The sequence below is a fragment of the Amphibalanus amphitrite genome, unplaced genomic scaffold (genome assembly GCF_019059575.1).
Source record: "Amphibalanus amphitrite isolate SeventyFive unplaced genomic scaffold, NRLGWU_Aamphi_draft 001077F_arrow, whole genome shotgun sequence".
Taxonomy (NCBI): Eukaryota; Metazoa; Arthropoda; class Thecostraca; order Balanomorpha; family Balanidae; genus Amphibalanus; species Amphibalanus amphitrite.
Genome location: NW_024882571.1, coordinates 1 through 14,751, shown reverse-complemented (window position 1 = coordinate 14,751; position 14,751 = coordinate 1). Strand labels below are relative to the sequence as shown.

Below are 14,751 nucleotides of genomic sequence, written 5' to 3'. Positions count from 1 at the left end.
TAATTTTTTCAGCAAATGAATCACAATTGTACGGTATATGTTATGGACGTTGTCTCGATGTGAAGCACGCTGTGCGTTTTTTGGTAGGCCTATGTAAATATTTAAATCCTCAAGCCCTTCTGCTTTGTGCAAGTGTGCAACAATTAGCTTATAATAACTGATTGGGAAGTTTTTTAGATGCACTTTTGTTACCAATGGATTCCGCACATTTTCCCCTTTCAGCTGATATCTTACTTACGCATTTTCAAGCAAAGAATATGACAGGAGACTCGTCAACATTTACATGAAAATCGCAGCACAAGTTCGGTCTCACGGAGCAAAACAAAACGGTGTTCTTTGGGAGCCCACCAATCTGTGCCAGAATGAGTAATATTTTTTCTGGATGATATTTTATACAGTCTGATCAATTTACGAACAGAAAATGTGAGAAAATCACGCTTTAAAATTTGTCGAAAATTAGGGTATTGGCCACTTCTGAACCCTGATAGCGGCTGTGTGCGCCGGCTCTCTGGCGGCGCTGTGGACCTCGCCGATCTCTCCGGGCCCCGGGCTCCGAGCTCGCCGCCGAGCTCACGCCGCTCTGTTGACACATCTCCCGTGAAAGCGGCGGCCGGCTCTGTCTTCGGACACGTGGTTTTTCGGGAGCGGCCTTGTCCGGCGTGTGGCACAGACTTTCTCGACGACCGGGGACATCTCTGTGGTCTGCGGCGGCCGGCAGAGCCAGTCTCGAGCACCGGGCACGAGCACCGGCACCGGCACGTCACGAAATGGGAAAAGAAACAATGCAATGGCTCATGGTGGCTGAGCCGGGGACGGAAGGGAAGTGAGCTGACAATGTACCATGAAGCTGGCATATCAAATGTGAATGCAATCTATTGGCTCCATGAATCGAAAATTGATTAATTTGAATCGTCATTTGTTTTTACAGTTTCATTAACCGACCCATCGGGAGATATTGATCAAAGACTCAAATGCACAGGTATGCGTGGTGCAGATGTCTCTCACCCCGAGAAGCCTCAGTGCTGGTGGTGGATGAGGGAGCTGACAGTCCTCCTCTTCCGGAGCCGGTAGTCGACTGGGCTATGTGTAGGTAGGGTTGTGGCTGGATCTGGATCCTCTCACCTCTCGCCCTGTCGCCCCGTCCGTCGGGAGGTGTCCCGGCCTGCTGACAAGAACTGGAGACAGGGCGCGGGCGCGGCCCGATGAATTATGGATCTCATCTGGCGGATCGTTTCTTTAGCGGCTCGCCTGATTGGTGGATGTCGCGGGACGCGTGGAGGCGCGGTGATAGCCGGCCCTGTGAACGGATAGAAAGTGCGCCGGGGGCTGGCAGCCGAGAGCGTCAATCATGTCGGGATCGGTGTCTCTCTCCTCGCGCGCTTGTGGTCCCAGAGGGCTAGTGATTACGATGGGGCTGTTGTTAGGAGCGACAATACGTCCTTACCCCGTTTATTTGATGCACATGCCTAATTTGCTTCGGTAATTCAGGACATCCTACCCACATAGGAAAACAAATGCATGGATACTTGTGCTGACGTGACGTTGAGTTTTGTTTCACAACTGCGTTCGTGGTGGGCGTTCCAATATAAGTCCCGGCAAAATGTTCCGATATCCGTTCAAAACAAAAGCGTACGGGAGTTTCAGAAAGGCTGAACCAGTGCCGTGCCTACCCATAATAAAGTACGAAGCTGTCACACGAGAGGTCAGTTCCCGTTGCCCCAGTATCTCTGGCCGTCCAGAAGTGCTGGCTGGGCGAGGTCAGCTCCAGCTGCCCCAGCATCCCTCTCCTCCCGGCAGTGCGTCTGTGCCGTGACCGACCTGTCGACGATCGGGAGCGTCGGCTCAGCCGCGGATCGTGACTGCCTGCTCGGTCAGAGACAGCCCGCGCCGGGCCGCTCTGCCGGTCAGCGCCGACTTGGCTGACGGCGAGTCGAGCCGTGACCGCCGCGACCCCGATCGTGACACGACCTGTCACCCGTCAGCCGGCGCGCGGCGGCCGGCGGGCGGATGGACGGTGGACGGTAAACGGGGACGGACGGCCCACGGGCGGATGGACGGTAAACGGGGACGGGCGGCCCACGGGCGGTGGATGGTGGATGGTGGACGGTGGACGTTGGACGGTGGACGGTGGACGGTGGACGGTGGACGGTGGACGGTGGACGGTGGACGTTGGGCGGTGGACGGTGGACGGTGGACGGTGGACGGTGGACAATGTACAGTGGACAGTGGACAGTGGACGGTGGACAGTGGACGGCGGGCGGTGAACTGCGGACTGCGAGCGCTCCCTCACGCACTCACTATCGGCGCCGTGATCGGTGGTCGTCCTATTATGTAGCAGGAAGTGTGTGCGTGTCTGGCGCGCCACCATTGTCAGTACGGGAGCCGACACCTGTCTCGGACGCGATTGAGACGGAAGCGTTTTCGACAGCAGGTGCGGAGTGGCGCGGCGAAGGCGGCGGCGCTCTCCAGCCGGGCGGCGGTCGTTAGCTGGCGGCCAGGTGTTTGCTGCCGTTAAGTGGACAAGCTGCCGAATCATCGCCGCCCGCCGCTGGGCCGAGCCTCCCTGGGCGCAGATAATTGGTGTACCCGACCGGGCACGTCATGCCGATTGTCCGGCTGACGTGCCGTTTCAAACTTGTCTCTCATCCGAAAGTTGCGAACTTGTGGTCCGTGAAATGGCGCGCAGCTTTGTCACGTTTGAAAGCGTTTTTTTCGGAATAAATTTATTTTATTCATATTTTGCTGGCATAGCCATAATGACTCGGGTTTTTATTTATAAGTTTGGGATGAGACACGCTAGCAAATCGTGATCTGAGTCACCCTGGTCTCACTGAGACATGACTGCCAGCTATGATAGACGGTTTGAATATTTCCCTAATGCAATTTTCAAATTAAAATGTTTCTAACTCAATAACGGAAGTTGTTATGTGAACAATATAATGCGGTTTACAAATGATGTTTTCGCATTTTAGATTCTCTAGCCAGATAGGCAAAATTTTAAATGTACTGTTGAAATTTGATGCATTTTCATTCATCATCGTGCCATCACCGCTAAACAATAACGTTTCGAGTGATGTGATGTGATGTGATGATTTATGATGATTATGTGTGATGTTTTACACTTCGTATCATTTATTGGACCAGCCAACAGAAGTCAGGCGTGTGTGTTTGCTCGACCACAATTTTTCACGGCTCTGTACCAAATCCATCACTCTCACGGAATCATTCATTTCTCCACACACAAAAAACACATGAGGTGATGTGTTATTGTGATATTATTATTTGTAATTTGCTACACTACCTACTGATCGCAAGACGCAAGCTCATTATACCATTAACTATAAGCAGTCAGCTCAATGCAATCCAATCTGATCAGCACAGGTTGATAAGGCAGCTGTACAGCCCGTCCCGCGGGTGTCCCGGCTCACTGTCTCGGCTCGTCGGGTGCACACAGCTGTTCACAGGCCGGCGGCGCTCCCAGCCATCGTTCCCACGTGGCCGCGTATACGCGCGGGCAGTCGCAGAGAAAGCCGAACGGCGGCGGAACCTGCACCGTGCTCCCTGCTGCACTGTCTCCCGGAGAAGATCTTCGACCACTCCCAGTCAATAGATCGGCCAACAATGGCACTACCAGCGCGGCGGCGGCGCTTTCCCGGCCCCGCAGCGCGGCGGGCGTCATCCGCGCGACAGGCGCTCGGTTTCACCGCGAACGAGTATTTCCAGTGCGGCTCTCGCCCGCGCCGTCATGGCTGGAGGTCCGTCCAGTTTCCAGCGTTTGGACCCGGTCCAGAATCACTCCAAACATACATGAGAGCTCGGTTGGTGTATCTGGTGGAGCCGGACCCCGTTCGTTCCTTGTTTCCTCTTTCGGTTCGGACCTGACCTATCCTAGTGCTCCTTCCCGGTGTCCCCGGTGACTCGTCCTCCGGCCTGCCGGAGGCGCAGGCAGCCCCTCGCCCCGCGGCGCTCGGTCAGTGGCGGCCTTGGACCGCTACCGAGCTGACCCGGGAGCCGGGGGACGGCCGCCCGAGCTGCGGCCTGCGGAGAAAGTCGGCGCCTTTCGCCGTGCCGCCGCCGACTGCCGGCCGCTGACCCGGTTCGCGTTGCGTCAAGGTCGCCGGAGGTAATCGCCGTCTGCCGGCCCGTCCGCTGCGCCAACAGAAAGTGAAGCTGACCCGCGCAGCGCCGGCGCCCGGGCCGGGGTGAGAGGCCGTCCCTCCGGCGGTAATGGTCCGCGAGCTTCCCCGGTAAACAACTGCGCCCGCACGGCGCGGGGAGGATCACACGGCACCTGCCGGCCGCTGGAAGGTCGGCGGCGCGCCTTGTTTACCGGCGCTCGGCTGTTTGGACTTCATCACCGATGGTCTCCGATACCAGACGATCGGGAGCGGGTGGGAGGCACGCGGCGAGCGTGAGACCCGCGCGTGCCCGCCTGTGTGAGATACTACGATAGGCCCTATCGGTCGGGCACGCAGACATTCCAGACTGAATGCAAAGACGGTGTGACACCCGGCGTTCGGCGTGGTGGGTGGGTGGCTGATGCTATCGGCGCCTGCTGTGACTCCCACGCTCGAACAACCAGTGTTGCCGCCGCACCCATGCCGCTCGCCGTCGCTGCTAGCCGGGGTTATCATCGATGGCTACTGATGCGAAACACACTGTAAAAGGGAACGTGCAGCTGCATTACTGATTATCTTGATGTAGTCCGATACTATGTAGTTGAGAGCTCCCGCACTGACACACCAATAGGAAATAGCGGAGATACCATATGCCGAGATATACACAAAGGCACTGACGAGGCTGGACGCGGTCGAACGCTGCTCCGATCACGTGGTGAGACGGTGCCGGGTGACGTGCTGAGGGTGGGCGCAGCTCACAAACCACGTGACAGCCGTGCGGACGGGATCCCGACCCCATGCACCGCTCTCGGCGCCGCGCGCCGGACGGCCAGTCCAGCTTTCACTGATGGGCGCCATGTATGAGGCCCTACATTCAATCGTATCAAACTCGCGAAAATATCAGCGGCATTGCAGGCGACTTTGTAGCTGGACATGAGACTTTAGACAGGGACCGTTACGCTCGCCGTGCGAGCGGATATCCAATCGAAGGAATGTTGTGATTTGTATGGGATCGCCTTTTGTCCACTCAGAGCTAGCAAGGAATTTTACATTTAGGACAGTGATTACTAAGCAACTCTTACTATGCTAAGCAACTATGACGAAGGTTGGGTCCTTAAAAACTGTGATGTTGGTATCATTTATTTGATTGATGTAGTATGTCATCAATTGCGCATATTCTATGCTATGCATATATAGCTCTAGCACATAAGCATCTGCATTATGCAAAGCGACGTGCTGTGAAGATGCCAAACATGGTCTAGATAAACGTATACATCTTGCAGAGCTGTTAGCGTACCAAGCTGCATAATTAGTTGCATGAAGTAGGTAGGCACGGTTGTTCGGTGTAACCAAATGAAAATGATAGATATCTTATTTTTGTTTGTATCATTATGTTGTGTTATTCTTTGTTTGTTGCTGTGTGCTGTTAGTACAGTCGTGTACAGGTTGATGGTCCCCTACTCTTTATCCACCGGGTTCCATGGCTCAGCATTGGCAGCAGCCGCCTGGTACCGGTAGGCTGTGCCGCATGACCCGAGAGTGAAGCGGCACAGTCTACCCACGCCGTTTGACATCGGCTCGGGTCGCCGGGTGGAGCGCTTCGTAGACCAGCTGTCGCGTCAGACCAGCGCGGGGGGAGGGGCTCGTCTCGGTGGTTGGCGTGGGCTGGCGAGTGGTGTGGGGCGTGTTGGTGGACCATGGGGGCTGGGCGGGTGTGTGTGGTCACTTGCTGCATTGCACATTTTGCGTCGCTTAACAATTGCATTCCTGTTTTTGCTAAGCACAATGCACGGAAGACCCAGCGAATATAATTTACTTGTGCATTGTGCAAAACGTGATTTGGCACGGTATCGAGGCAACCATAGGTCTTGTGCCACATATATGCATGATATTTAGGCAATACGCTTATGAAAATGGTAGATTGATCGGATTGATCCTGGATGTCAATTCGTATGCTAAATGTCGACATGTATTAAATGAACGAATGAATGAATCAATCAATCAATCGACAATTGACATGTAGATATAAAACCGTATAAATGGCTCGCAACCACTAAAATCAAACCAGATCCTAACTCGGAAAAGTAGCCGGTGCCCCGATGAGGCTCGAACCGGGACTCCACGTTGAAAGTTTTGCCAGTGATCCATCATCATTTCACCAAGCTAGAGCGACCGGCACCCGAAACCACAAAAACATTCGTTGACTTTGCTGCCGACCTCCCGGCCCCGCTGCCCGCCCGGCCAGACTTTGCCCCGGCCGTGGCCACCATCCGGTGTAGCTCAGCGTAGGAGTGCTAGACTGTCAAACTGACCGGTAGTGAGATGCCCGGTTCGAGACGCTTCGCGTGCTGGATGTTTATTTCTGTGTCCGAGGCTATGCGATTAGTCCATTTTTCAGAAAAAATTATTTGGTGACAGGTCTGTTTTCTTTCTTTGCTGCAATTCATGAGGAGACCGTATGGACCCTTCCTGTCCTTCCGCATCCCACTTGGGAGATGGGTGTTTGAACCCCCCTGGGTTTTGTGAATATCTCTAAAGCGAATTTTTGGAGGGTGGATTACGATCGGTTCTATGCGACAAGTGACCACACACACCCAGCCCCAGGTCCGCTCACTCCCTCCCCACATCACCCCCGCCCCACACCACACTCCAGCCCGCCTCATCCACCGAGCCGAGCCAAATAGACAGACCTGACCCTTACGCCCCCCCCCCCTCCCCCCAGCCGGTGTAACGCAGTGTCCGGTCAAATCACCCTTCCAGGCGACCCGAGCCGGTGTCATACAGTGTGGGTAGGCTGTGCCGCTTCACTCTCGGGTCATACGGCACAGCCTACCGGTATCAGGCGGCTGCTGCCAATGCTGAGCCATAGGAACCCGGTGGATAAAGAGTAGGGGACCATCAACCTGTACACGACTGTACCACAGCTTCTCCGATTAAAGCCAAAAAAATATTAAATCCTGATATTTAGGCTGTCCTATCTAATGATCTTGTTGGCATTATAGTTTGAAAAGGAAAGCACAAGAGGCGATACAAAAACTGATGTCATGCAGTAGGTAATTCCTGTGCAAACCAGTGAATGGGGCCATCCAATACACGAAAAAGAGTACCTACATTGTTGGCGCGTTAGACGAGCGGTACCTATCGTACACCTCTTTGCCCCTGATGTGACGCCGTGTCTGTGTGTTCCAGGAGCGGGCAGCGTCCGGCTCGCTATGCGGATGAAGCTATGCTGGCTGGTCCTGTCGTTCGCTGTGTGCGGTGACCTGGTCTCTGGACAGCCTCAGGGCAACTCATGTAAGTACCTACTTCGCCAAACATAAGAGCAATTATGCTATGGATTAGCTCCAAGATAAGACAACATGACATTGCCAGCAGGCAAAATGTCACAGTAGTTTCCCAGTGACAGTCGTCAAGACGTGGTTTTCTACAGCCAGTAAAATCGCCATCCAGCTGGCAGCTGCGTTCTCTCACGCTGCAGATGCTCGCAGAGATCGTGCGGGCTCCCTGGCTGCGGTGCTCCCCCCCCCCCCCCCAAGAGGCGCCGGCCGGAGTGCGGCGACTTTCGCTGCCGGAGAGCACTCGCCCGGACCGGTCGGCCGGCCGCCGCGCGACCCGCGAGTCGCGGGAGAGCGGGAGAGCGTGCCCCGGGGGCGTGAGACGACGCCGCGCAGTGAAACCGGCACTGCCGGCACTGGGACCAAGGTTACCGGAACGCCCCGCCCAGTAGCACGGTGCACAGTGTTCACTGCACGTCCAGTGCACAGGGCGAGTACGCATCCCTGTAGGCCGTACTACACTCGTACATATGTATATGCGCTATTTTTGCATGGCGTTATAAACAAGGGCTAAATGCCATCAACGCACCTGAATGGAGGCTCAGTAATGATTGATTTGTTTACGAAAGTTACCCATACGTTAAATCGGTTCAATGTCCTGGAAGGTGTGCTGCAAGTGCACTGATCATCGTGCGTGATTTCGCCTTCTGTCTCGTCTATTGCCTTGCACGTGCTGTATTTTCTTGCCTTTCCATTGCTCACTGCAAGGTGTCGAGTGTCGTTACTTGAAGTCGCGCTCACAGCGGGCTAGGCCGAGATCAGTCGGAGAGTGCGGACAGACCACGAGAGTCGCACGGGCCGGCACCAGGCCCGGGGGTGAAACCAGAGGCTCGGAGAGGGTGGTGGGCTCCCACTGGCCGGCGATCCACCGCCGCGCCGGGGAGCGGTGAAAGGCCGCGGTCCAGCCCGAGCCACCATGCTGTGGTCCGGCCCGAGCCCCACTGCCTGTGGTCCGGCCCGAGACCACTGTGGACCTGCCCGAGACCACTGTGGTCCGGCCCGAGACCACTGTGGTCCGGTCCAAGACCACTATGGTCCGGCCCGAGACCACCACTGCGGACAGGAACTCTCCTGGCCGTGACAGACGACCGGACCGGGATTGTTACAGGCTACAGTCGGTACTCGGTGTAACTGTTTTCGTGGCGCTCTTCTATCCAACGAACACGGACACACACGGGCAGCAAGTCTGCTGATGCCCTGAAACCCTAACTAGCCGCTGAGGTCCAACCAGTCTACCCATTGAGACCTTATAACCAGTCTACCGAGACCCTGGAACCTAGCTAGCGAACGGAGACCCTAGTCAGACCACCGAGGCCCCTAACCAGTCAACTGGATCCCTAATTGGCCAGCGGCCACTTTGAGTTCATTGGTGCCTTTTACAACTCGCAAACTCAATTCTGTCAGATGTTACCTATTTACGGCAAACTCCGTCAGCCGAACCTCAAGTAACCTCAGTGACATCTTATATGACGTAACACAAGGTCTAATATGAAAAATGAATACGCAACCATGCTGGTAGCCATGCAATTCTTTTTGCATTATTTTATAATTTTACAGTTTTTTTTCATTAAGTCAGCGATCATCGATCAAAGTTGACAATCAGTATTGACAAGAAAAGTTTCCTTTTATCGCTTTGCAGGCATTTGTTTACGCATTAGAAACCTTAACCAATAATCTTCGATCAATTTTTAGGGCACTGAAAAGAGAGGTGTATGAAACTGTCATGGGGTAGCAAAAAGTTTATCATCCATGTCACCCAGCACATTGTATTGATGCATTAGTGGCGCGTGAGCGCTCCGCCGCACTGTAAAATCAGCGTGCGTCAAGTTAAATCATCCATCGACTGGGATAATTTAGAATTCAGTACCGTTTGGACCCCATTAGGCATTAACCTTTGAATACTTTCGAAGCTGCTGCTGATCCGCTTTTACTAACCTCCAACGGGCCGTGCCCTCTTTCAGGCCAGCTCGGCCTCAAAGTCCCGCGGTGCGTTCGTGGAAGTGGGGGCTTGACTCGTTTCCCTTTCCTGTTATCCGGTAAAACCGGGGCCCAGCTCCACCAGCCTGGACCAGGACTGGTCGCTGGCCCGGCATTCGGCAGCGATCTCCAGTGAAACCTTCAGAGCGATCTCCTCGTGTCTGGATTAGAGAGAAACTTATCCAGTGTAGTGTTCAGATCTTGTTTAAGACGCATTAAGTGAGCTCACTTATTCCATTCACGTTCATCTAGCTATTGATGTTTTGCATTTTGGCTTCATCTCTTTTTATCCTCACTGTCGGACTGTCAGCTATCGAACCTATCGAACGTTCTTCTTGTTAAAAGCATGACCCAACTACGACAATTTCAATGGAAAAATGATGACTAATGTGTACCGATGTTGCAACGCACGCCGTATTACACACAGCACACAGCGGGCCCGCCGCTGCCGCCAGTGGGTATGTCTTGTAACAAAGAACCGGTGACGGCTGAAAGTGAGAGTTGGAGCGTGACGTCCCGTCGCGACCGGAACCGGAGTCCGGACCCGCGGCGACCGGCGGGGTCGGGGCCGAGGCCGAGCGAGCGCGTCCGGGCAGCGCGGCGCCGGCGCCGAGACGGCTCCAGGCGGGAGGGACTGGAGCCAGGGGCGGGACTGGAGCCAGGCGGGGCGGGACTGGAGCCAGGCGGAGTGGGATGGAGCGGAGACCCCGTCTCGGCGGCGGGATGGTGACGGTGTCAGAGCTCTACCTCGGAGTGAACTCACTAAGCTTCCCCTACTCGTGCACGCGACAGGAGCTCACCGGTCTGCGCGGCAGCCTTGTGAGCCTGTGGCTGGACGCCGACGCTCACAGTGATAGTGATAATCCTGCTCCGGCAGAACTGTCCACTGTAAACGGTCAACCGTTGTGTTCCGCCATCCCATCGGAGCTCCAAAACTGCGACACAGTGTCGGTGTTGGCATAATACGTTTCGAAACCGTCTTCGGGCGCTTGATGGAAGAGGAACAATACAGTGTGTCCCAAGATCTGCCTGAGCGCTCCCGGTGTCGGTCTTTGATCCACGGTCCTTAGAACGCCTCATCGCGCTCCAGCTTTCCCTTCTCTTTCATCCCACGACTGCGCAACGGTTCAGAGAGGCCCGACGAACCTTATCAGAGCCTACTCATGCTTGAGCTGTTTCGTTTCATGGGCAGATGTATAGTGAATGGTAGGTACAGATCTGCTGAGGCTAAATACTTATCTATGCTGGTATCACGCCTCACTGTGCCATTTATGTAGATTGTAGCCTTTAGCCCTTAACTCCTTTAGTTATGCACCCTCATTACAGCACGGAAGAATGTCACACGCTTCATAATGATATTATCTTTAGCATTGACTCGTCGAAACCGGTTTCGACATGTAGGAGACTGGAATACAGAAGCAATCTACTGTCCTTAGCAGTCAGCAATGTTATCAAGTCCAGCGATAACTGTAAGCACCTGTGTTTGATGTCCCACTCATTCTGATTACCTGTGTTGTTTCAGCGTCAGTATCGGCAACAGACGTCGCCGATCGTCACAGGAGTCGGCGGGATGCCGGCAGCTGCTTCTACAATGGCGAGATGTACCGGTGCTTTTTCTCCATCACCTGCATATTCTCCGGAGGTGAGTCCGCCGAAACCAGCTCTCGCCCACCGCGGGGGCGAGAGCGCAGCTGTCAGTCGTCATGGCATTGCGTGGGCAGATGAATTTTACACAAGGGACAATGAACGCAGTTATTTAAAACTCATGCTTCAAATGGCATCACAGGCTGTTTTTATTCCTTTCCCAATGATCAGATTCTTTGCCCAAATGGAGAGATTAACCCTCGCCGGCACAGGGGGGGTTGATGCAACCCCCCTAAGGTTTTTCGCGAATAACTCGCGTAAAAAGCGGCCGATTGCGACGAAACTTTCAGTACCCTCGCATTGATCAATTTTACACCTACCTTGAAAATTTCATGACCCTGACCCCAATGACCTTTGACCTGTGACCTCTTTTCGGTGACCATGTTTGGCCGAAATCGCGGTTCGGCGCATGTCGGCTCGCATTAGCCGCGCGTTTGCAAGCTTTTCGTGGTTTCAAACGTTCAAACATGTGATTTGATGTTGCTCCCATGCATAAGGGTGGGTGTCAAGGTCACCTGAAGGTCAGGTCAGGTCATTGACCTTTGGTGACCTCGGGTGACCTCGGTTCACTTTTTCGAGTTTTACATGTTTCTAGGCTAGTTTTTGGAGCTGAATTCGAATTTAGCAACCATTTGAACATTTACGAAGTAGTTTTGGTGCCTTTGTAACATGTTACGAAGCTATCCGAGGCGGTTGACACGTATTACGAATACCCGTCACAACCCCTACCGGTTGACCTGACCTGACCTGACCTGACCTGGTCTAAATGCTTAAAGACATCATCTCTGATCAAAACTAACACGATATTCGTGATCATCACCCCGGAAAACCACATAGCAGCCACACTTTACGACTTTCTAACAGGTCCCGATTTTCCCGGTTTTCGGGTCATTGACCTGACCTGGAAGGTCACCCGATGACCTAGGACCTTAAAATTGGGTATCATCGGCTTCCTCTCGTGACGGGCAACACGCTCGTTTTTTCCGCGAAGCTCTAGCTCAATCAGGGGCCAAACGCGAGGGGGGGGGTCGTACCAACCCCCCCCCCCCCTTGTGCCGTCGAAGGACTCAAAATGGCCTGTCCCGGCGAGGGTTAATATAGATGAAGAGTCCAGAGGGATCGTGCCGTAGCTCTGTGTGTCTGCCCGCCAGAGGGGAGGGCTGGCTGCTGCAGGGGCCGGCGCCGGCTGACCACTCGGGCTGCTCCCTGCCATGGTGACGCCACCGGCGGGCGGTGAGAAAGTGGGCGGCAGCTGGCGCACCTCACCGGCTCCGCTCACCGGTCACGTGCGGCTCTGTCAGCCGGACAGGCTCTCATGGACACCGGCTGTGGCCTCTGTCAGCTGCACCTCATCCCATCGCCCTGGGCAGACTCAGCACTGGCACTCGTGCAGTCTCGGTCTGTCAGTCTCCAGTGAGGTTTGTGTTCGCGCTTCCTCCAGCGCTCTCGGCCGATCCCGTCTGTCGAGTGTCCACAGAGACCCGCCCGCTCCGTTCACAGGGAACTGACTAGAGATGTCAATCGGATACCAACTTTTTGGTATACCGATACCAAACCGATACCAACTTGGTATTTGGTATTTCAATCGTAATGTGTTTGGTATTGTGTTGGTATCATAAGGCCTCACTAAGGTATAAGAGGCTAAGAAATCGGTAAAAAGTAGGTATTTCCCTCATTTTCCCAAGTTGGTTTGGTTTCGGTATTTTCCCGTGGTTTTGGTTGGTATTTGGTTTGGTATCGGTATTCCGATTTTCTGTAATTGACATCACTAGAACTGACGCCCGGCCCCGTCCGCTCCGTTCACAGGGAACTGACGCCCGGCCCCGTCCGCTCCGTTCACAGGGAAGCTGATGCCCGGCTGCGGCAGTCTGCTCTACTCGTGCTGCGTTCCGGAGTCAACCAAGCGGCACAGTGGCACGCGCCACGACCGCGGCTTTCGGTTTCCCTCGCTGCCGCTGACGGTGCCCCGGCTGCCGCCGCCGCGGCTCGTCTTCCGTCGGCCGCCGCCGCAGCAGCGCGGCTTCGGTAGGTGCCGCGCCCGGTCACACGGGTCACACGGGTCACACACGGGGTCACACACGGGTCACACACGGGGTCAGCGGGTATCCCGCAGAGTGGCGTCACAGGTCACACAACGGTGTCCGGAGCAGGCGGTGGGCTGTGACGGGGTAAGGTCGGTGATCGGCAGGTTCTCACGGTGACGTGCGATCCGTAATATACCATATCATTCTATTACGACGGATCGCTAACCCCTTAGACGGAATGACCGTCGTAATGAATGCTATTTGTTTCTACTAAAATTAGTGGTGCGCTAAATGCCTTCAGTCAATTGTTTCTAATTTTGATACGCTAAATGCCTACAGCATTCTTCTCTTATCTCGCCTTTTCCTGCTGTTCGGTGTTAGCGTCAGGCATTAATGCCGCCCTACCGATCGGTAACGTAACACGCCGTGAAGGCATAATGACGTCTCCGATGTGACACAATGTGCGCTTCAGCGACCCGGCACGTGTGTCGACTGTCCGTCAATTGTGCGACACTGCAGGTCACGCGGCGTGACGAGTTTTGTTGTTGGCGACATAACGCGGCACGCTACCGCCAGTGGCGGCGCGGCTCGGCGCCCCGTCTCGCAAACGGCGCCAGACCGCGACGGACCGCCCGAGACACGACCGTCCCGGCGCCCCGCAGGCGTCACCCCTGTCCCATGTGACGTCACTTGTGTTCCGGTGACGTCACATGCTGCTCTGTAGCCCTCGGTCACCTGTTAACCTTTTGGCTTACATCTAGCGAATGGTTCCTGGTCTTGAGGACAGTATTTTTTGTTGGACTTCAGAGCGTATAACTAAACCGCTGCACCGATCTGTGTGTGTGTGTGTGTGCTAAGCGATGTTGGTTGCCTGCATGCTTAACGATTGTGAGCTACCGTGTCAGTCTGAGCGCTCCGGGCTCCTGTGGGGGCTCCGGGACGGGAGTGGGATACTGAAACAGCCGGTGTCCCCAGTCCGAGCGCTCTGGGCTCTTCCAGGGTACCGCCGGACAGCGTGCCCTCAGTCCCTGGGCTCCCCGGGGACGGGTGTGGGGTACCGGGGCAGCGTATATCCCGTCTGAGTGCTCCGGACACTACCGAGATGACGGCGGGACGGCGCGTCCGCAGTCCGAGCGCCCGGTCTGCGCGCCACCGCCGCTGCCTGCTTCCTATGGCACGGACACCGTTTAGCACTTGCCGCTATCTCCGTTCACTTTGTTACGCTCCGTGGAGAAGGCGTGCCGCGCCTCCGTGGAAAGTTGGTCCACTTTGTCTGACGGAGCCCCGTGAGGAAGGGCAAAGCAAACAACTCACTGATTTCTACTTGGCTGCGGTTTTAATCCTTGGACCAAACCGGGAGATATTTGTGTGGTCAAAACCAGTTTAGTGGTATTTCAGTTTTTAGTGCTGCATGTCTATGTTATGTTTGTTTTGCGTTCAGCGTTTTGTTTCGCACCTGTACAATGCTTACATTCCATTAAGTTTTGTTACTTTCTTTTTCATATGCCTTGGTATTGGTATCGTGTTTGTTACGAATGTCAATGGTCTTAGAATGTCCTTTTATATTTTATGGAAATTAAGTCCGAACCGAATGGATAAAAAGGTGGCTGCGGGCATGGGTGCCACGCTAAGCGGTGCTTGTGCGATTGCACA

General features: G+C 54.7%; 1 protein-coding gene across 1 annotated transcript; it reads left to right on the top strand.

The window, feature by feature from the left end:
• Positions 1 to 2,380: 2,380 nt before the first annotated feature.
• LOC122369832 lies at positions 2,381 to 13,099 on the top strand (the record flags this gene model as incomplete). Its single annotated transcript, XM_043344891.1, has 4 exons — positions 2,381 to 2,431; positions 7,308 to 7,412; positions 10,953 to 11,072; positions 12,917 to 13,099. Coding segments are annotated over exons 2-4 (385 nt in total), but the record flags the coding sequence as incomplete, so codon positions are not given.
• Between the last annotated feature and the right edge of the window lie 1,652 nt (positions 13,100 to 14,751).